This window comes from Larimichthys crocea, unplaced genomic scaffold (genome assembly GCF_000972845.2).
Source record: "Larimichthys crocea isolate SSNF unplaced genomic scaffold, L_crocea_2.0 scaffold143, whole genome shotgun sequence".
Taxonomy (NCBI): Eukaryota; Metazoa; Chordata; class Actinopteri; family Sciaenidae; genus Larimichthys; species Larimichthys crocea.
Window position 1 is genome coordinate 217,123 of NW_020851961.1, and position 21,122 is coordinate 238,244.

The 21,122-nt window shown below is 49.5% G+C and overlaps 1 protein-coding gene across 1 annotated transcript; it reads right to left on the bottom strand.

The window, feature by feature from the left end:
- Window positions 1–9,260: 9,260 nt before the first annotated feature.
- On the bottom strand, window positions 9,261–21,072 carry LOC104934703 (acetyl-coenzyme A synthetase 2-like, mitochondrial). Its single transcript, XM_027275500.1, has 13 exons — window positions 20,302–21,072; window positions 19,849–20,048; window positions 18,683–18,858; window positions 18,408–18,560; window positions 17,097–17,244; window positions 15,510–15,647; window positions 15,310–15,402; window positions 14,319–14,431; window positions 11,630–11,756; window positions 11,345–11,472; window positions 11,207–11,270; window positions 10,504–10,625; window positions 9,261–10,425 (listed from the first exon to the last, which is right to left on the bottom strand). Exons 1-13 carry the CDS (start codon window positions 20,508–20,510, stop codon window positions 10,249–10,251), a joined length of 1,848 nt encoding a protein of 615 aa, XP_027131301.1. The 5' UTR covers window positions 20,511–21,072; the 3' UTR covers window positions 9,261–10,248.
- Between the last annotated feature and the right edge of the window lie 50 nt (window positions 21,073–21,122).

Sequence of the window (21,122 nt, forward strand, 5' to 3'; positions counted from 1 at the left end):
GAGATGCAGATGCTAGGCCTACTATTAAGAAGCTAATGTTCAGCAGGCTAGGCACGTTAGCAGTAGGCTAAACTGTTCACAGGCAGAGCTAGGCTAACTGTTCACAGGGAGTAGGGCATCCAGGCAGCGCTAGGCTAACTATCAAGAGAGCTGTAACTTTCCACAGGCAGAGCTAGGCTACTGTTCACACGGGAGAGCTTAGGCTAACTGTTCACAACAGGCGTTTACAGAGCTAGGCTTAACTGTTCGCAAGGCAGATAGGCTAACTAGTTCACAGGGAGTAGCTAGGTACACTGTTCCCAGGCAGAGGTAGGCAACTGTTCACAGGCCAGAGCTAGGCACTGTTCACAACAGAGCTAGCACAACTGTTCACAGGCAGAGCTAGGCTAACTGTTCACAGGCCAGAGCTCTGTTCACAGGCAGAGCTGGTGAAATGTTCCAGCCAGCGAGGCTAACTGTAAGGGCTAGGCTAATGGCACAGGGCTATGTCACGCAAGCCAGCAAGCTAGGGCTAACTGTTCACAGGCAGAGCTCGGCTAACTTGTTCACAGGCCAGAGCTAGGCTAATGTTCACAGACAGAGCTAGGGCCAACTGTTCAAGAACAGAGCTACTGTTCACGGCAGAGCTAGAACTTGTTCACAGCCACGGCTAGGCTAACTGTTCACCAAGACAGAGCTAGGACCAAACTGTTCAAGGCACGAGCTAGGCTAACTGTTAAGTCATCTAGGCACGTCCAGGCCAGAGCAGGCTAACTGTCCACAGCAGAGCTAGGCTCACTGTCACAGGCAGAGCTGGGCTAACTGTTAACAGGAGACGCTAGGCTACCTGTACCGACGGCAAGCTAGGCTAACTGTCACAGGCCAGAGCTAGGACGTCAAAGCTGGTCTTTCCGGCAGAGCTTAGGCTAACTTTCACAACAGAGCTAGGCTAACTTTAACGACGAGAGCTAGCTAACTGTTCACAGACAGAGTGGTGGTGAAAAAATCCAGATACAGCTCGGGGGCTAACATTCGATGAGAGCTCGATAATCTAAAGTTAAAGTAATGAAGCTAACAGATGCTGCTTGGTGTTTTTAATTAACCAAGATAAAGAATCACTCAAAGGCCCGTTTGACCTCGATATAGTCTAAAGGTCAAGTGGGTTAATGAGATGCAGGGATGATGCGAAGATCTGAAGCTGATTGGACGAGAAACTCGCTCTGACAGTACCTTGGAGTCTCTGAAGGCTATCTCTGTATTACAGAGTTGTGCGTTCTTTGAGTCACAGGATAATCAGGCTAACTCTAATCTTATCAGTGTTTTGGGCTGGTCCACCTCTAAAAATACATCATCAGTCCCCATGGAATCACGAGCATGAAGGGGGACCAGCCGGACTCGGATTCTGTTAACGAGGACGCGATCTTAACAAACGCGCCGACGTTTGATGAGCCTGAACTCATTCCCGTTATCTGATCATGGCTTCCCTGTTATTCTGTCGTCATAAACGGCGTTTCACCTCCCGCTTGTGAGACGATGCCAGGGTCCTCTGATGCTACGCTAACAGCCTGCCTGTTTTTCTGGTTTCATGTGACCCTTGCCCTGGTAAACTCGGTGAGCGGGCGCTTTGTGTATCAGCCGAGCCGTGGCCCGGGCTGGCGCGGGCCTCTACGGCGACCATCAGAGATTCGGGACGGCGACTTCACACCGTCCCTGGTCAGTGATGATGTCAAACATGGTAAACTCTGTGGTTGATGTATGTCATAACGGCGGTAACCTCTGTGGTTGATGATGTCATAAAACGTGGTAACTCTGTGGTTGTGATGTCATAACGGCGGTAAACTCTGTGGTTGATGATGTCATCAACAGTGGTAAAATCTGTAGTTGATGATGTCTAACGGCGGTAAACTCTGGTTATGAGTTCTACGTGGTAAATCTTGTGGTTGATGATGTCATAACGGTGGTAAACTCTGTGGTTGATGATGTCATAACGGTGGTAAACTCTGTGGTTGATGATGTCACGATTGCAGGCTGTTACTTCACCGGGGCGGGGCGTTCCGCTCGGAGGACGGACACTACCCAGTCACCGGCCGGATGGATGTGTCATCAACGTGAGTGGCCATCGCCTGGGCACGGCGAGATCGAGGACGCTCTGGTGCGACGCGCGCGCACAGACGGAAGTGGAAACCTGGAGACAGCGGCGTGTGGACGTGAACTTTCTGTTTCAGGACGAACATCCAGCTGTTCCAGCGACGGCCGTGATTGGATATCCACACGACATCAAGGAGAAGGTGACACACCTGAGTCCCATTCATGCACTACTACCTCACAGTCAGGTGGCTCTTTCAATAAAAAAGCCACGAAGTCTTTTATTGTGTGATAAGAATCTAAATTCATTTAGGAGAATTTGTGATGTCATCGGGAGCTTTTGACATCACAGTGAGGTCATGTTTGTTTGTGACACTGTGCTGCCTCCTGCTGGACGCCAGTGAACTGCAGCTTCAAATAATGTGTGTGTGTTGTGTCTTGTGTGTCGTGTGTGTGTTGTGTGTGTGTGTGTCTCTGTGTCTGTGGTCTGTGTGTGTGTCTCTGTGTCTGTGTGTGTCTGTGTGTGGGTGTGTGTGTGTGTGGTGTGTGCTGTGTGTGTCGTGTCTGTGTGTGTCTGTGTTGTGTGGTGTTGTGTGTGTGTGTCTCTGTGGTGTGTGTCTGTGTGTGTTCTGTGTCTGTGTCGTGTGTGTGGGTGTCTGTGTGGTGTGGTCTGTGTGTGTTGTCTGTGGGTGCGTTCTGTCGTGTGGTCTCTGTTGGGTGTGGTGTGTGTGTGTGTGTCTTTGCGTGGTCTCTGTGTGTGTGTGTTGTCTGTGTGTGTCTGTGTGTGTAGTTGTGTCTGTGTTGTCTCTGTGTGTGTGTGTCTGTCTGTGTGTCTCTGTGTTGTGTGTCTGTGTGGTCTGTGTGTGTGTGTCTGTGTGTCAGTACCGTTTCTCGTGGTGTTGAAGGGGACTTTGGCTCCGCCCCCCTCGCCGCCTCCGGAGCTCCGTGAAACTCGTCGCCACAAAAGCATCGCCAAGTACGCCGGCCCGAGCAATTCCTGGTGAGGCCCCGCCCACACTCCTCCAGCAGTGATGTCACGTGTACTGATGATGTCACAGTTGTACTTCCTTCTCCAGGTGGTGAAGCGCTGTCCAAAGACGCGCTCCGGGAAGTCATGAGGCGGATCCTCAGGAAGGGTCGCCATGGGACAAGGGCGACCTTGGTACGTTGTCGAATCTGGACGACCCGTCCGTCGTCAAGGAGATCATCGGGCCCACGAGCTGTACAGGAAGCAGAGGGGTACAGGAGTAGGACTTCCTGTCCACCTGTGGTTACCCACAATCCTCTGCTCCTGTGGCAGTGCCAGGCAACAGTTTCCCTCTGTTCTAGTCTTTATGCTAAGCATAAGCAACCGTCTGCTGTCCTTTTAAGAGCTCGTCGATCAAATTGACCAATCAGGACGAGCATTCAAAAGCTGTTTTTTATTTGTTATTTAAAAAATCTACTTAAAGATTATAAATGGAATTTTAATGAGAAAAAATGAACGTTTTACGAAACTCAATGAATAATAAATGTCTTTGATGTTCATGAACCTTGTTTGTGTTTCTGTTCACAATAAATAAACAATGAGTTCTCTCGATCAGCTGTTCCTGTAAAAATTGGTGATCAAAGTACTGAACGCCAGAACCAGACAACGACCTCGAGGTCCACGCCTGACCCAGACTACACTACAGCAGGACCTCGGGTCCACGCCTGACCCAGACCAACTACGCAGGACCTCAAGGTCCACGCCTGACCCAGACCAACTACCTCAGACCTCGAGGTCCACGCTGACCCAGACAACTACCGCGGACCTAGGAGGTCCACCCTGACCGACCAACTACGCAGGACCTCGAGGTCCACGTCTGACCCGAAACTACCGAGACCTCGAGTCCACCTGACCAGAGAACTACCGCGGACCTCGAGGTCACGTCTGACCCAGACTAACTACCGCAGGACCTCGGGTCCACGCTGACCCAGCTAACTACAGCAGAACCTCGAGGTCCACGCCTGACCCAGACTAACTACCCGCGGGACCTCGGGTCCCCGCGACCCGATAATCACGGGACCGAGGCCACGCTGACCAGACTAACATAGTGGGACTCGAGGCCACGCCTGACCAGACTAAACTACGGAACTAGAGCACCCTGACTGACCCAGACTAAATACCGCGGGACCTGAGGCCCACGCTGACCCAGACTAACTACGGGACCGAGGCCACGCTTGACCCAGGACTAACTACCGCGGGACCTCGAGGCCCACGCTCTGACCCAGATCACTCCCGGGACCTCGAGGCCCAAGCCTGACCCAGACTAACTACCGCGGGACCTCGAGGTCCCACGCCTGACCCCGACTAACTACCCGGGACCTCGAGCCAGCCTGCCAAGATAACTAGCGACCTCGAGGCCAGCCTGACCCAGACTACTACGCGGACCTCGAGGTCCACGCCTGACCCAGATAACTCGCGGCTCGAGGCCCACCTGACCCAGATAATACATCGGGGACCTCGAGGCACGCCTGACCCAGACAAACTACCCGGACCTCGAGGCCCACGCCTGACCCCAGATAACTAACGCGAGACCTCGAGGTCCACGCCTGACCCAGACTAAACTACCGCGGGACCTCGAGGCCCACGCCTGGACCCAGCGTAACCTACCGCGGACCTCGAGGTCCCCGCCTGACCCAGACTAAACTTCCGCGGACCTCGAGGCCACGCCTGACCCAGACTAACTACCGCGGGACCTCGAGGCCCACGCCTGACCAGACTAAACTACCGCAGGACCTCGAGGTCCACGCCTGCCCAGACTAACTACCGGGACCTCGAGGCCCACGCCTGACCCAGAGTAACCTACGCAGGGACCTCGAGGTCCACGCCTGACCCAGGGTAAATACCGCGGACCCGAGGTCCACGCCTGAATAAGATAATCTACGCGGGTCTCAGGGTCCCCGCCTGACCCAGACAACTACCGCAGGCACTCGAGTCCACGTTCTGACCCGATAACCTGCGGATCCAGAAAACAGCTGATGAGTAGGCAGGTCGTCATGTGACTGCTAGGTTCACGACGGTTAAGAAGAAGACGAAGAGCTGTTGATGATTCATCATGTTTTATCCATGTGACTCACGAGTGTGCAGTCGTGTGTGTGTTTGCTGTGTGTGTGTCGTGTGTGTTTGTGGTGTCTGGGTGTGTGTTGTTGTGTGTGTGTCTTGTGTGTGTGTGTGTGTGTTTGGTGTTTGTGGTGTGGTCTGTGTGGTGTTGTGTGTGCTGTTGTGTGTGTCGTGTGTGTGGTGTTGTGATGTGTGTTCGTGTGTGTGTGTCTTGTGTGTGGGTGTTGTGTCGTGTGTGTGTCTGTGTGTTGTGTCGTGTCTGTGAGTGTTTCGTGTTGTGTGTCGTTGGCTCTGTGTGTGGTGGTGGGTGTGTTGTGGTGTGTGTGTGGTGTGTGTGTCTGTGATGTGTGTGTGTCTGGTGTCGTTGTGTGTGTGTGTGGTGGTGATGTCTGTGTGTATCTGGTGTGTGTGTGTGTGGTGTTATGTGTGTTGTGAGTCTGTCCTCCGTACAGCAGGGGGCGGGCCTCACGTCACTGCTGCTGTCAGTCAACAGGGTTACAGTAATGGTCGGCTCAAGGACAAAAGCGTGATCCAATCTGTGAGCCGGCTCGGTTCTGACTTTCGGGTTTAGAATAAAATGTGTTCCTTGGGAGGCGTTCCGGTTCCGCCTGACGAGCACTCGAGCAGCTCGCGCTGAAGGCGGGTTGACAGAGGATGTGAGAGGCTGGGCAGTGGACACCCGGAACCAGAACCGAAGGGTCCGAACACACGAACACGTGCACTAACGATCAGAATGTCCTGTTAGTATCTGCCGAGTGACTACCGCTGTACTCGAGTATTTACTCTGATTACTTTACAGCCAATCATCAGCCAGGTCCCCAGCAGCAGTCAGCCCAGAACCAGAACCAGACCCAGCAGCAGCTGATATCACTGCCTAGTCCAGCAGCAGTCAGTACAGAACCAGAACCAGACCCAGCAGCAGCTGATATCAGTGACTCGTCCCGCAGCAGTCAGCCCAGAGAAACCAGACCAGACCCAGCAGCAGCTGATCCCACTGCCTAGTAGGCTGGTGTAACATCCCCAGAAATTGAATTCGAACGTATTAAAAAAAAGGGCCGAATACGAAATATTCGAATTATCTTATAATTAATTAATTAAGAATTATTATTTTCCCCCGCGGAGAATAGGACTGTAAAAGTATTGTAACACGTACCCCGTTATCTCCAACAGAGGGCTTGCACTGCCAAATGTCAAGAAAAACGACCAGTGGTAGTCAAACGCTGATTTATTTTCGGTCTTCAAAACTAAATCCAAGCGTCATGTTCAACATGTTACATGTGTGTACTTCAGTGCAATTTTGCAAAAACTGTACTGCTCATCGGGTCCTGGTGTGTAGCCTGCTCTCATTGAGGTGGGGAGCGGGATGGGGTGCTTCCTTGTTGTTGTCACGTGACTGCAGATAGCTAGCCTACAGGTCAGTAAGGGACGCACCAATGGGACACAACGGAGGGTAGGCTAATCAATTCGCTCTCTGCCCCCTGCGCAAGCCAGTTGTACATTCTCCCATGGGTAAATTATTGCGTCTGCACTTATTCCTTTTGATCCTGTATAGCTAGCCTATCTGCAGTCATCGTGACCACAACAAGGACCGCCAACCCCCACTACAATTGACCCACACCACCCTCCTACATGAATGAGAATTGGATACACCATTCAGTTGATCCCGCATCGCTTTAGCCAGCTACAGTTTTGACATAAAATTGCCACTGAAGTTACACTTAAATGTAACATGTTGAACATGACGCTTGGATTGTAGTTTGAAGACGAAAATAAATCAGCGTCTTGGACTACCACTGTCGTTTTTCTTGACATTTGCCGTGCAAACGACCCCTCTGTTGGATATAACGGGGTACCTGTTACCAGATACTGTTACAAATGTCCTATTCCTCAGTGGTGTCTGGGCAATAATTAATTTAATATGAATTAATTATAATTAAGAATATTCGAATATATTCGATATTCGCGACATTTTTTAAGACCAATATTCGAATTCAATTTCCTGGGGAATGTTACAAGGCACTATAGGCAGTGAGATCAGATGCTGCTGTGGTCTGCGTTCTGGTTCTGGGGACTGCTGCTGAATAGTCACCTGATATAGCTCCTGCTGGGTCTGGGTTATGGTTAGCCTAACATTGAGTGCTGGCAAGGAATATCCAGCGGCTGATGGCGTGATGTCGAGCTTCTAGCTGGAGGAGTGATCTGGTTCGGGGGGATTGAGTGTGCTGGACCCTGATGAGCAGTAAAGTAAATCAGGATTAAATACTCGAGGAAGCCGAGCTGATAGTCACTCTGAGCGATTACTCAACGGACTTCTGATCGCTTCAGTGCACGCCGTTCGTGTGTCGGACCTTCGCGTTTGGTTCCGGTGTCCCTTCCAGCCTCTCACAGATCTCTGTCACCGCCTTCAGCGCAGAGCTGCGTTCGATATGCGAACCGGGACTGCTCCGCGAGAGGACAGCACCATTTTATTTCAAACCCGACAGAGTCAGAACCGAGCCGAGCGTCCACAGAGGATTCCGTTCGTTGCCCCTGAGCCGCCCTTACCTGAACACTGTTGACTGACAGTCAGCAGTGCACGTGAGGGCGCCCCACTGCATGGACGGAGGACAGACTGCAACACGGAACCCAGCACACACACACACAGCACACACCCACAGACACCACACGACACACCACCACACACCAACACAGCAGACACACACACACACACACACACACAGCACACTCACACAGGCACACACACACACCACACACACAACAGACACACACACACACAGACACAACACCACAAGACACACACAACAGACAAACACCAGACACACAGACACAAACACAGACACACAACACAGACACACACCGACACCACCACAGACCCACCACACACACACACACCAAAGACAAACACACCCCAGCGACACACACACACACACACGAACAACACCGACACCACACACACACACACCAGACACACACAAGACACACACACACACACACACACCCAGCCACACACACAGACACACACCACACAAAAACCCAGACTGCCACACTGTGAGTCACATGATAAAACATGATGACCATCATCACAGCTCTTTTCTTATTCTGTAACGGCGGTGAACCTTCAGCAGTCACTGACAGACTGCCCGCCTCCTCAGCTGTTCTGATCCGCTAGGTTATGTCTGGGTTCGGCGTGCGACCTCTGAGGATCCTGCGCGTCAGTTAGTCTGGGTCAGGCGTGGACCCTCGAGGTCCCGCGGTTAGGTGTGGTAGCATCTGAGGTTTCAGCGCGTGGACCTCGCGGTACTGCCGGTAGTTACCTGGGTAGGCGCTGCGACATCGAGGGCCCTGCGGTTAGTACTCTGGGTCAGGATCGTGGCCTCGAGGACCCTGCGGGCTTGGGTCGGAGTACCTGGGTCTGGGTAGAACTGCTGGTCGGCGTGGACCTCGAGGTCCTGCGGTAGTTATCCTGCGTCAGGCGTGGACCCTCGAGCGGTCCCGCCGAGTTATCTGTGGTCAGGGTAGACTCGAGCGTCCTGCGGTATTTTAAATACCTGGGTCAGGCGTGCGACACTCGAGGTCCTTGCCGGTAGTTCTCTGGCGTCAGGCCGGGCCTCGGGATCCCTGCGTAGTTAGTCGGGGTCAGGCGTGGACCTCGAGATGTCCTGCGGTAGACTCTGGGTCAGGCGTGGCCTCGCTGTCAGCGGTGATAGTCTGGGTCAGGCGTGGCCTCGAGGTCCCGTGTCGATTATCTGGGTCAGGCGTGGGCCTCGGGTCCCGCGGATGGTTGTGGGGGTAGTAGTCTGGGTCAGCTGTGGACCCCCTCGAGCGTCCCGCGGTGGTGGTATTAGTCTGGTCAGGCATAGGCCTCGACCGGCGTCACCTCCGTTAGTTAGTCTGCCGCGTTCCGGCCGTGGGCCTCGAGCGGTCCCGCGGTAGTTAGTCTGCCCGGTCAGGCGTGGACTCGAGGTCCGCCGGTAGTTGGTAGTTAGTCTGAGGTCAGGCGTGCCGGCTCGAGTTCCCGCGGTAGTTAATCTGGGTCAGGCGTTACCTCGAGTCCCGCGGTTTAGTTTAGTCTGGGTTCAAGCGTGGGCCTCGAGTCCGTAGTGTAGTTAGTCTGGGTCAGGCGTGGGCCTCGAGGTCCCGCGGTAGTTAATCTGGGTCAGGCGTGGACCTCGAGGTCCCGCGGTAGTTAGTCTGGGTCAAGCGTGGGCCTCGAGGTCCCACGGTAGTTAGTCTGGGTCAGGCGTGGGCCTCGAGGGTCCCGCGGTAGTTAGTCTGGGTCAGGCGTGGACCTCGAGGTCCCGCGGTAGTTAGTCTGGGTCAGGCGTGGACCTCGAGGTTCTGCTGTAGTTAGTCTGGGTCAGGCGTGGACCTCGAGGTCCTGCGGTAGTTAGTCTGGGTCAGACGTGGACCTCGAGGTCCTGCGGTAGTTACTCTGGGTCAGGCGTGGACCTCGAGGTCCTGCGGTAGTTAGTCTGGGTCAGACGTGGACCTCGAGGTCCTGCGGTAGTTGGTCTGGGTCAGGCGTGGACCTCGAGGTCCTGCGGTAGTTGGTCTGGGTCAGGCGTGGACCTCGAGGTCCTGAGGTAGTTGGTCTGGGTCAGGCGTGGACCTTGAGGTCCTGCGGTAGTTGGTCTGGGTCAGGCGTGGACCTCGAGGTCCTGCTGTAGTTAGTCTGGGTCAGGCGTGGACCTCGAGGTCTGTGTCTGGTTCTGGGCGTTCAGTACGTTTATGATCACCATATTTACAGGATTAACAGCTGATCGATGAACTCATTTGTTTATTTATTGTGAACAGAAACATCAAACAACAGTTCATGAACATCAAAGACATTTATTATTCATTAGATTCTTTAAAACGTTTCATATTTTCTCATTTAACAATATTCCATTTATAATCTTTAAGTAGATTTTTTAAATAAACAAATTAAAAAACAGCTTTTGAATGCTCGTCTCTGATTGGTCAAATTTGATCGACGAGCTCTTAAAGGGACAGCAGACGGTTAGCTTAGCTTAGCATAAAGACTAGAAACAGAGGGAAACTGTTAGCCTGGCACTGCACAGGAGCAGAGGATTGTGGGTAACCACAGGTGACAGGAAGTCCTACTCCTGTCCCCTCTGCTTCCTGTACAGCTCGTGGGCCTCGATGATCTCCTTGACGACGGACGGGTCGTCCAGAGTCGACACGTCACCAAGGTCGCCCGTTGTCTCCATGGCGACCTTCCTGAGGATCCGCCTCATGATCTTCCCGGAGCGCGTCTTTGGCAGCCGCTTCACCACCTGAGAGACAGGAAGTACACTGTGACATCATCAGTACACTGTGACATCACTGCTGGAGGAGTGTGGGCGGGGCCTCACCAGGAAGTGCTCTGGGACGGCGTACTTGGCGATCTTTGTGGCGACGAGTTCACGGAGCTCCTGGAGGACGGCGAGGGGGGCGGAGCCAAAGTCCTCCTTCAACACCACGAAGGCAAACGGTACTGACACACAGACACACACACACAGACACACACAGACACACACACAGAGACACACAGACAGACACACACATACACACACACACACAGACACACACACACACAGACACAGAGACACACACAGACACACACACACAGAGACACACACAGACACACACACACACAGACACACACAGACACAGAGACACACACAGACACACAGACACAGAGACACACACAGACACACACACACACAGACACACACAGACACACACACACACACACACACACACACACACACAGACACACACAGACACAGAGACACACACAGACACACACACACAGAGACACACAGAGACACACACAGACACACACACACACACATTATTTGAAGCTGCAGTTCACTGGGCGTCCAGCAGGAGGCAGCACAGTGTCACAAATCAAACATGACCTCACTGTGATGTCAGAGCATCCCGATGACATCACAAAGTCTCCTAAATGAATTTAGATTCTTATTCCACAATAAAAGACTTCTGGGCTTTTATTTTGAAAGAGCCACCTGACTGTGAGGTTAGCAGTGCATGATGGGAGCTCAGGTGTGTCACCTTCTCCTTTGATGTCGTGTGGATATCCAATCACGGCCGTCTCTGGAACAGCTGGATGTTCGTCCTGAAACAGAAAGTTCACGTCACACGCCGCTGTCTCCATGTTTCCACTTCCTGTCTGTGCGGCGCGCGTCTCACCAGAGCGTCCTCGATCTCCGCCGTGCCCAGGCGATGGCCACTCACGTTGATGACATCATCCATCCTGCCGGTGATCTGGTAGTGTCCGTCCTCCGAGCGGAACGCCCCGTCCCCGGTGAAGTAACAGCCTGACATCGTGACATCATCAACCACAGAGTTTACCACCGTTATGACATCATCAACCACAGAGTTTACCGCCGTTATGACATCATCAACCACAGAGTTTACCACTGTTATGACATCATCAACCACAGAGTTTACCACTGTTATGACATCATCACTGACCAGGGAACGGTTTGAAGTACGCGTCCACGAATCTCTGATGGTCGCCGTAGATGCTCCGCGCCATCCCGGGCCACGGCTCGCTGATACACAAAGCGCCGCTCACCGAGTTACCGGGCAGAGGGTCACCCTGAAACCAGAACAGGCAGGCTGTTAGCTTAGCATCAGTGACCTGATCATCGTCTCCACAGCTGGAGGTGAAACTCCGTTTATACGACAGATAACAGGAAGCCATGATCAGATAACGGGAAGATTTCAGGCGTCATCAAACGTCGCGCGGTTGTTAAAGATCGCGTCTCGTTAAACAGAATCCGGTCCGGGCTGGTCCCCCTTCAGCTCGTGGACTTCTCAGGTGGACTGATGATGTATTTTATGGTGGACCAGCCCCAAACCTGATAAGATTAGAGATTAGCTCGAGTTTATCATGTGACTCAAAGAACGACAACACGTCTGTAATAAACAGAGATAACCTTCAGAGACTTCCAGGATCTGTCAGAGCGAGTTCTCGTCCAATCAGCTTCAGATCTGCCATCATCCCCTGCATCTCATTAACCCCACTTGACCTTTAGACGTACGAGGTCAAACGAGCCTTTGAGTGATTCTTTAATCTTTTAATTAAAAACACCAAGCAGCATCTGTTAGCTTCGATTAACTTTAACTTTAATTATCGAGCTATCGAATTAGCGAGCTGTAATCTGGAGTTTTTTCATCAGCACCACTCTGTCTGTGCACAGTTAGCCTAGCTCTGTCTGTTAACAGTTAGCCTAGCTCTGTCTGTGAACAGTTAGCCTAGCTCTGTCTGTTAACAGTTAGCCTAGCTCTGTCTGTGAACAGTTAGCCTAGCTCTGTCTGTTAACAGTTAGCCTAGCTCTGTCTGTGAACAGTTAGCCTAGCTCTGTCTGTTAACAGTTAGCCTAGCTCTGTCTGTGAACAGTTAGCCTAGCTCTGTCTGTTAACAGTTAGCCTAGCTCTGTCTGTGAACAGTTAGCCTAGCTCTGTCTGTTAACAGTTAGCCTAGCTCTGTCTGTGCACAGTTAGCCTAGCTCTGTCTGTTAACAGTTAGCCTAGCTCTGTCTGTGAACAGTTAGCCTAGCTCTGTCTGTGAACAGTTAGCCTAGCTCTGCCTGTGAACAGTTAGCCTAGCTCTGTCTGTTAACAGTTAGCCTAGCTCTGTCTGTGAACAGTTAGCCTAGCTCTGTCTGTTAACAGTTAGCCTAGCTCTGTCTGTGCACAGTTAGCCTAGCTCTGTCTGTTAACAGTTAGCCTAGCTCTGTCTGTGCACAGTTAGCCTAGCTCTGTCTGTTAACAGTTAGCCTAGCTCTGTCTGTGCACAGTTAGCCTAGCTCTGTCTGTTAACAGTTAGCCTAGCTCTGTCTGTGAACAGTTAGCCTAGCTCTGTCTGTGAACAGTTAGCCTAGCTCTGCCTGTGAACAGTTAGCCTAGCTCTGCCTGTGAACAGTTAGCCTAGCTCTGTCTGTGAACAGTTAGCCTAGCTCTGCCTGTGAACAGTTAGCCTAGCTCTCCCTGTGAACAGTTAGCCTAGCTCTGTCAAAAAACTAACAGCATCTCACTAAACTGGACAGACACGACGTTGGCTTACACAGTGTAGTTTCATGGTGTAGTTTTACAGTGTAGTTTCATGGTGTAGTTTTACAGTGTAGTTTCTTGGTGTAGTTTTACAGTGTAGTTTCATGGTGTAGTTTTACAGTGTAGTTTCTTGGTGTAGTTTCTTGGTGTAGTTTTACAGTGTAGTTTCTTGGTGTAGTTGTACAGTGTAGTTTATTGGTGTAGTTTCATGGTGTAGTTTTACAGTGTAGTTTCTTGGTGTAGTTGTACAGTGTAGTTTCATGGTGTAGTTTTACAGTGTAGTTTTACAATGTAGTTTCTTGGTATAGTTTTACAGTGTAGTTTTACAATGAAGTTTCTTGGTGTAGTTTTACAGTGTAGTTTCATGGTGTAGTTTTACAGTGTAGTTTCATGGTGTAGTTTTACAGTGTAGTTTCATGGTGTAGTTTCATGGTGTAGTTTTACAGTGTGGTTTCATGGTGTAGTTTTACAGTGTAGTTTCATGGTGTAGTTTTACGGTGTAGTTTTACAGTGTAGTTTTACAGTGTAGTTTTACATTGTAGTTTCATGGTGTAGTTTTACAGTGTAGTTTTACAGAGTCGTTTTACATTGTAGTTCCATGGTGTAGTTTTACAGTGTACTTTCATAGTGTAGTTTTATAGTGTAGTTTTATAGTGTAGTTTCTTGGTGTAGGTTTACAGTGTAGTTTCATGGTGTAGTTTTACAGTGTAGTTCCATGGTGTAGTTTTACAGTGTAGTTTCATGGTGTAGTTTTACAGTGTGGTTTTATAGTGTAGTTTCATGGTGTCGTTTTACAGTGTAGTTTTACGGTGTAGTTTCATGGTGTAGTTTCATGGTGTAGTTTAACAGTGTAGTTTTACATTGTAGTTTCATGGTATAGTTTTACAGTGTAGTTTCATGGTGTAGTTTTACAGTGTAGTTTCATGGTGTAGTTTCATGGTGTAGTTTTACAGTGTAGTTTCATGGTGTAGTTTCTTGGTGTAGTTTCATGGTGTAGTTTAACAGTGTGGTTTTATAGTGTAGTTTCTTGGTGTAGTTTCATGGTGTAGTTTAACAGTGTGGTTTTATAGTGTAGTTTCATGGTGTAGTTTTACGGTGTAGTCACCTCCTCTCCCATGAGCACCGGCTGCACGCCGTAGAACGGCCTCATGGCCATGGCGGGGATGATGGGAGCTCCGTGGTCGGCGGGTCGGGGGGCGATGCAGACTCCACCCGTCTCTGAGGGACGAAACACAGACAGCTGAGAGAGCCATGCTGCGTTCAGGTGCTGCGTTCAGGTGCTGCTGCGTTCAGGTGCTGCTGCGTTCAGGTCAGTGCAGTGACCTCTGGCTGCCAGCAGGGGGCCTCGGCTGCTGCAGCTTTAATTTCTTCATTTGTTGGATTTTAAAGGAAGCAGCTGGCTCAGATTTAAACACACACACTTACACACACACTCACACACTCTCTCACACACACACACACACACACACACACTCTCACACACACTCACACACACACACACACACTGAGTTGGATTCAGGTCAGCTCTCGTGATCCTCGATGGTCGGGCTGACGAGGATTTGATCTTAATTCGAGCTGCAGATGTTTGTGCTGCTAATCGCTCAAATCAAGTTCAAGCTCCAGCACAGAGACTCAGATAGAACCACAACAACAAGAGGGACCACAAGACCACATGAGACCACGTCAGACCACATGAGATCACGTCAGACCATGTCAGACCATGTCAGACCACGTCAGACCACATGAGACCACGTCAGACCACATGAGATCACGTCAGACAACGTCAGACCACGTCAGACTACATGAGATCACGTCAGACCACATGAGACCACGTCAGATCACATGAGATCACGTCAGACCATGTCAGATCACGTCAGACCACATGAGACCACGTCAGACCACATGAGATCACGTCAGACCACGTCAGACCACGTGTATGAATCTTGAGTCCTGAATTGAAGTTTGTTTGACTTCCTGTCAGGATTTTATGAGTCACATGATGTAACATCAGCTGTCACATAAAAATATAAATATTGCAGTAGTACCTCAGATTAGTAGTACAGTACAGTACTCGAGTACTGGTTTGTCTGTCTCACCTGTCTGCCACCAGGTGTCCACTAAAGGACAGCGTCCGTCTCCGACCACGCTGTGGAACCAGTGCCAGGCCTCGTGGTTGATGGGCTCTCCCACTGCACACACACAGAGTATTTCTACTCGATTACTTTCCTCTGACAGCTTCAGTTACATTTCACACATGTAGACTGACTTCATTCATAAACTAAAGAGATCATGTGACCTGATCCGAGCGTCCGCAGAGACGAGCGGTCGTACTTCTTCACCCAGCTGTTGTCGAACTTCAGCAGCAGGCGAAGAGCCGTGGGAGCGCCGTAAAACTGAGAGATCCTCAGACGCTGCACGGTCTCCCAGTACCTGCCTGAGGTACAAATACTTCAGATTAGAAGTTCACTTGTTACAGCAGCAGAAAGTGTGATATACACTACAGAAATGAAACAGACAGAAATATCTATAACCTACAATAAACAGGAAAAACAATCAACCTTCAAAACAGAACAGTACTGAGGATGAAGTGGCATGATGAGAAAAGTATTGTAATGTAAAGTGACCATGGTATGAATAATAACCGCAGGGTATAAATGAAATAAAACAGAAAAAAAGATTGCAATGGAACATGAACAGGAGACTACAACATGATCAGGTGGTGCAGGTGGTGCAGGTGTACAGTCTGACACCAGCAGGGGTAAACGACCTGCTGAACCTCTCCGCCGTGGGTGTAGCAGTCTGCTGCTGATGGAGCTGCTCAGGGACCCACAGTGTCATGTAGGAGGTGAGAGGTGTTGTCCATGATGGAGGTCAGCTGAGCTAACATCCTCCTCTCCTCCACCTCCTCTGTGGAGTCCAGAGGACAGTCCAGGACAGAGCTGGCTCTCCTGATCAGTCTGTTGAGTCTGCTCCTGTCCAGCAGACCACAGCATGAAGGATGAGGCCACCACAAAGTCAGAGAAGGTCCTGAGGAGAGCCTGCACACTCTGAAGGACCTCCGTCTGCTCAGCAGGTGGAGGTACTGAGGAGAGCCCTGCACACTCTGAAGGACCTCCGTCTGCTCAGCAGGTGGAGGTACTGAGGAGAGCAGGTGGAGGTACTGAGGAGAGCCTACACACTCTGAAGGACCTCCGTCTGCTCAGCAGGTGGAGGTGTGGAGGTACAAATACATGCAAAGTACATCAACACGTCAGACCACCTAACCCAAACCCTAATGATTTATTGATTATTTATTGACGATTTATTGGTGATTTATTGATTATTGATGATTTATTATGATTTATTGGTGATTTATTGATGATTTATTGGTGATTTATTGATTATTGATGATTTATTATGATTTATTGGTGATTTATTGATTATTTATTGGTGATTTATTGATTATTTATTGGTGATTTATTGGTGATTTATTGATTATTGATGATTTATTGGTGATTTATTGGTCATCGTGTGTCTTCTTGTTTTCACTGTCACAGCCTCGGCCTGGACTCTCCGCACTGGTGGAGCCCACATCACAGTGACAAAAGGTCACATCACCTCGTGGTGACTTCCTGTCAGGTCATACCTGCACAGGTGAGATAAAGTGTCTCCAGTCTACAACTGAAGGTAATAAACCAACGTTAAGGACATTAATGAGTAACCAGACTGTGGAGAGAAGCCAGTAAAACTGAGACGCTGACCTCACCTGACCTCATCTGAACTTCAGCCATGCCGTTAGTCCCAAACTAACGTTAGCTTATAAACATCACGAAGCTCCAATAAAAAAAACTTTATATGAATCAGCAGGTTTGATCAGTACCCAGCATGCAGCTCTGGATCTCACCTGGGTTCGGGTAAACAGGTGTGCTCTCAAACAGGACGGTGGTGGCGCCGTTACACAGCGGGCCGTACACCACGTAACTGTGTCCCGTTATCCAGCCGACGTCCGCCACGCAGCCGAACACGTCACCGTCCCGGTAATCGAACACGTACTGAAGAAACAACAGGGAGGTTCACGTTAACGCGATCAGCTGATCCACAATAACCAAACAGCAACTTACCATGAACCCCCAATAATGTCATCTACTGGATTACAAAGAGAAAGTAATCTGAATACTTTTGGATGATTTCAAAATAAAATAGTTCTTACAGTTCGTCCAATCAGATGTCTCTGTTGTTGTTAGCCAAGTCTGTCGACCAATCAGAGGCTGCGTGAGCTCAATCTGAGCTGATTATGAAAACTCCATCACAGTTTATAGTTCGTTTATGGTTAGTTTATGGTTAGTTGATGATTTGCTGCTGCTGAGCATCTGTGTCTCTCTGTCTCTATCACAGGTTCCACTGCTACTGTAATTATTTTATCAGTCATTGTAATTCATTGTCATTTTATCATTCATTGTGATTCATTGTCATTTTATCATTCATTGTGATTCATTGTAATTTTATCAGTCATTGTGATTCATTGTCATTTTATCAGTCATTGTAATTCATTGTCATTTTATCAGTCATTGTAATTCATTGTCATTTTATCATTCATTGTAATTCATTGTCATTTTATCAGTCATTGTAATTCATTGTCATTTTATCAGTCATTGTGATTCATTGTCATTTTATCAGTCATTGTAATTCATTGTCATTTTATCAGTCATTGTAATTCATTGTCATTTTGTCAGTCATTGTAATTGTACAATATGTTTGTGTTGATTTGTTCTGTACATGTGACATCTATTGCACGTCTGTCCGTCCTGGGAGAGGGATCCCTCCTCTGTGGCTCTTCTGAGGTTTCTTCCACCTTTTTTCCTGTTAAAGGTTTTTGTGGGCAAGTTTTTCCTCACTGGAACCGAGGGTCTAAGGACGAGGGGGGTCACTCCCTGTACGATGTGGAAGCCTCAGAGGAAATGGACTTTGTGACTTTGGACTGTACAAATAAAATCGATTTGATTAAGTTATTTATTTTCTGTAACTGATACATGTAATCATTCTGCTATTCTATGATTGTTATTAATTACTGGGATACTGTATTGTCTGTTTTGTTTATAATCAAAAACAAGCAGCAAAAAACCCTCTCCTCCTCCCCTCCCACCCCACCGCCTCACCCCTCCCCCCCTCCTCCTCCCCTCCCTCTCCCCCTCCACCTGGTTTCCTGTGTGTGTACCTGGTGTGTCATTGACGTGTACAGCAGGTATCCGGCCTGTGTGTGGACGATGCCTTTCGGTTTCCCCGTACTGCCTGACGTGTAGAGAAGAAACAGAAGATCCTCGCTGTCCAGAGGCTCCGCGGGACAGGCCGGAGACTGTGACATCATCACCTGTAACACGTGACATCATCACCTGTAACACGTGACATCATCACCTGTAACATGTGACATCATCACCTGTAACAGGTACAGGGTGATAAGTCAGGTGACCATGTGACCATCAGGTGTCTCACCTGGTCCAGGGGGACGTCCAGCTGTCCCATCACGGCGGGTTTGTCCGTCCTCTGAGAGACAAACACGTGTCGGACAGTCGGGCAGCTCCTGACGGCGGCGTCTACCGTGGACTTGAGGTCGATGACCCGCCCCCCCCTCACACCTTCATTACAGGTGAGCACGGCTGCACAGCCAGCTGTCAACACACACACACACACACACACACACACACACAGTGTGTTTACAGTCGACCTTCACTGTGTTTACATTTGAAATCTGAGACTTCAGGTCATGTGATCAGCGCTGAGTCACCTGGCTCAGGACAGATGAACAGAACCTGTGAATGAACTGATCTACATGTGTGGTTCCCGTCCCTCAGCCTGTCCGTCTGTGACTGTTTTTAAAGAACCTGGACGTTGTCTCTTTAAATCTCGGCGTTCTTCATCAGGTCATCCTGCTGGTTTCTGTCCTCCATGCTAACGAGGATCAGCCCAGCTGCAAATGTTTCAGATAATAAATTCTGATATTTTATATTCTAAATATTTATTTTGAAGCTCCTTAAAATACTCTGCCCATTTCTACAATTCATCATAAAGTATGAAAACATGAAATCAAACAGGTGAACCGGGTCACAGTGTTCTGATGAGAAACAGATGAAGCTTGTTTGTTGACCCGGTCTGATGGATGATCCTGGTTCTGGTTCTACATTCCCATCATGCCCTCTCTTGCTGCTCAGCGAGCCGTGGAAATCCCGAGTTTGAAGCCAGTGACTGTTTCCACAACAAAACACGGGTTTGACCTCCACAGAGAGCAAAGCCTGATGGGTAAAACTGAAAGCCACAAACATGTTTGTGCTGCAGCCAATCATCAGCCAGGTCCCCAGCAGCAGTCAGCCCAGAACCAGAACCAGAACCAGACCCAGCAGCAGCTGATATCACTGCCTAGTCCAGCAGCAGTCAGCCCAGCTCGGCGTCTGTCTTTCAGCCTTTTATTTCACCAAGCTCTCACCAACCACTAAAAGTCAGTCCCACATTTCTCTGTCTCTCGTGTTTAGCTCATGTTTGGTCTCCACCTCTCTCTTTAGCTGCTGAACGTTTCACTTCTCCACAGAGCTGCAGTTCCTCTAACGTCCACTAGACCCCGCCAAAATCAAACTGACAAAGTGTTGTGGTGGACAGAGACTCACCGTCCTGGATCCTTCCTGCCAGAGCCTCTGAGCTGAACCCGGCAAACACCACCGTGTGCACCGCACCGATACGGGCGCACGCCAACATGGACGCCACCGCCAGCGGGGACACTGACATGTAAATGGTCACCCGGTCCCCTTTTTGGATCCCGTAGCTTTTGAGGGTGTTGGCGAGGCGGCATGTCGTCTCCAGCAGCTCCCTGATGGACAGACGGGAGGACACTGACGGCATGAATTCTGTCACGGTGAACCTTCTGCATGTCCTGAAGTGAACTTTTTGTTTTTCATTGACAAATATGTGGACATGTCCCTTCACCACATGTCTCTGCAGCACAGGCTACGAAACATTTATGGTGCTGCAACCACAGAGATAACGTCAGGTGATGATAAGATAAAGGTGAGTGTCATCTGCATAGAGGGAGATACAGATCAGATGTTTGCAGGTGTTCATACCTGTACGTGACCTTCACTTCAGTACCAGGTTCATCTCGCTCCCAGATCAGAGCCACCCGGTCTGGATGTTTCTCAACATGGACGTCCAGACAGTTTTCTGAAACATTTTTGTTCACAGATAAACACCTGGTCCACACGAAACAGGAAGTAGAGTTCTGTTCACTTGTTTTTATGTTTCCTGTAAAAACGGTCAGACAGGTGGACTTCATCAGCTCTACCTTCCAGTGAACATGGCTGGACCGAACAGAACCTCTGAGCCCAGAACAGAACCTCTGAGTCCAGAACAGAACCACCTTTTGTCCCTTTGTGACTCCGTAGAAACAATGGGTTCCTCTGTGGGAGGCTGTTTGTTCTGTTGTATGTTGTAATTATTCAGACATGCAGCATGAACACATCCATGCTGCCCTGAGCTTCACAATAATCCTAAAGTGGATTAAAGATGCTGTTTGTGCTTCATGAGGCAGATTTACAAAATCATTTATGTAACAAGAACAAATCCTGACCCGATACCGACATGCAGCTGTCGTTATTATTGGAATATTATCAGAAAAACAACAGAGACGGGTCCTTGAAGTCCTGGAAGTTTGGAGGTCGGCCTGCATCGATCGGACCTCATTAATAATGAATTAATACATTTGATTCATTCATAAAGTAATCTCTGAAACATGATCAGCTTCATGAAGCTGTTTGGGATTGAACAGGTGTTCCTAACAAAGTGGACGCCCTTAAAACACCTGCAAACACCTGCAAACACCTTAAAACACCTGCAAACACCTGTTTTGTTAAATTCAGCTGGAACAAAACAACCCGTCAGTTTAAAT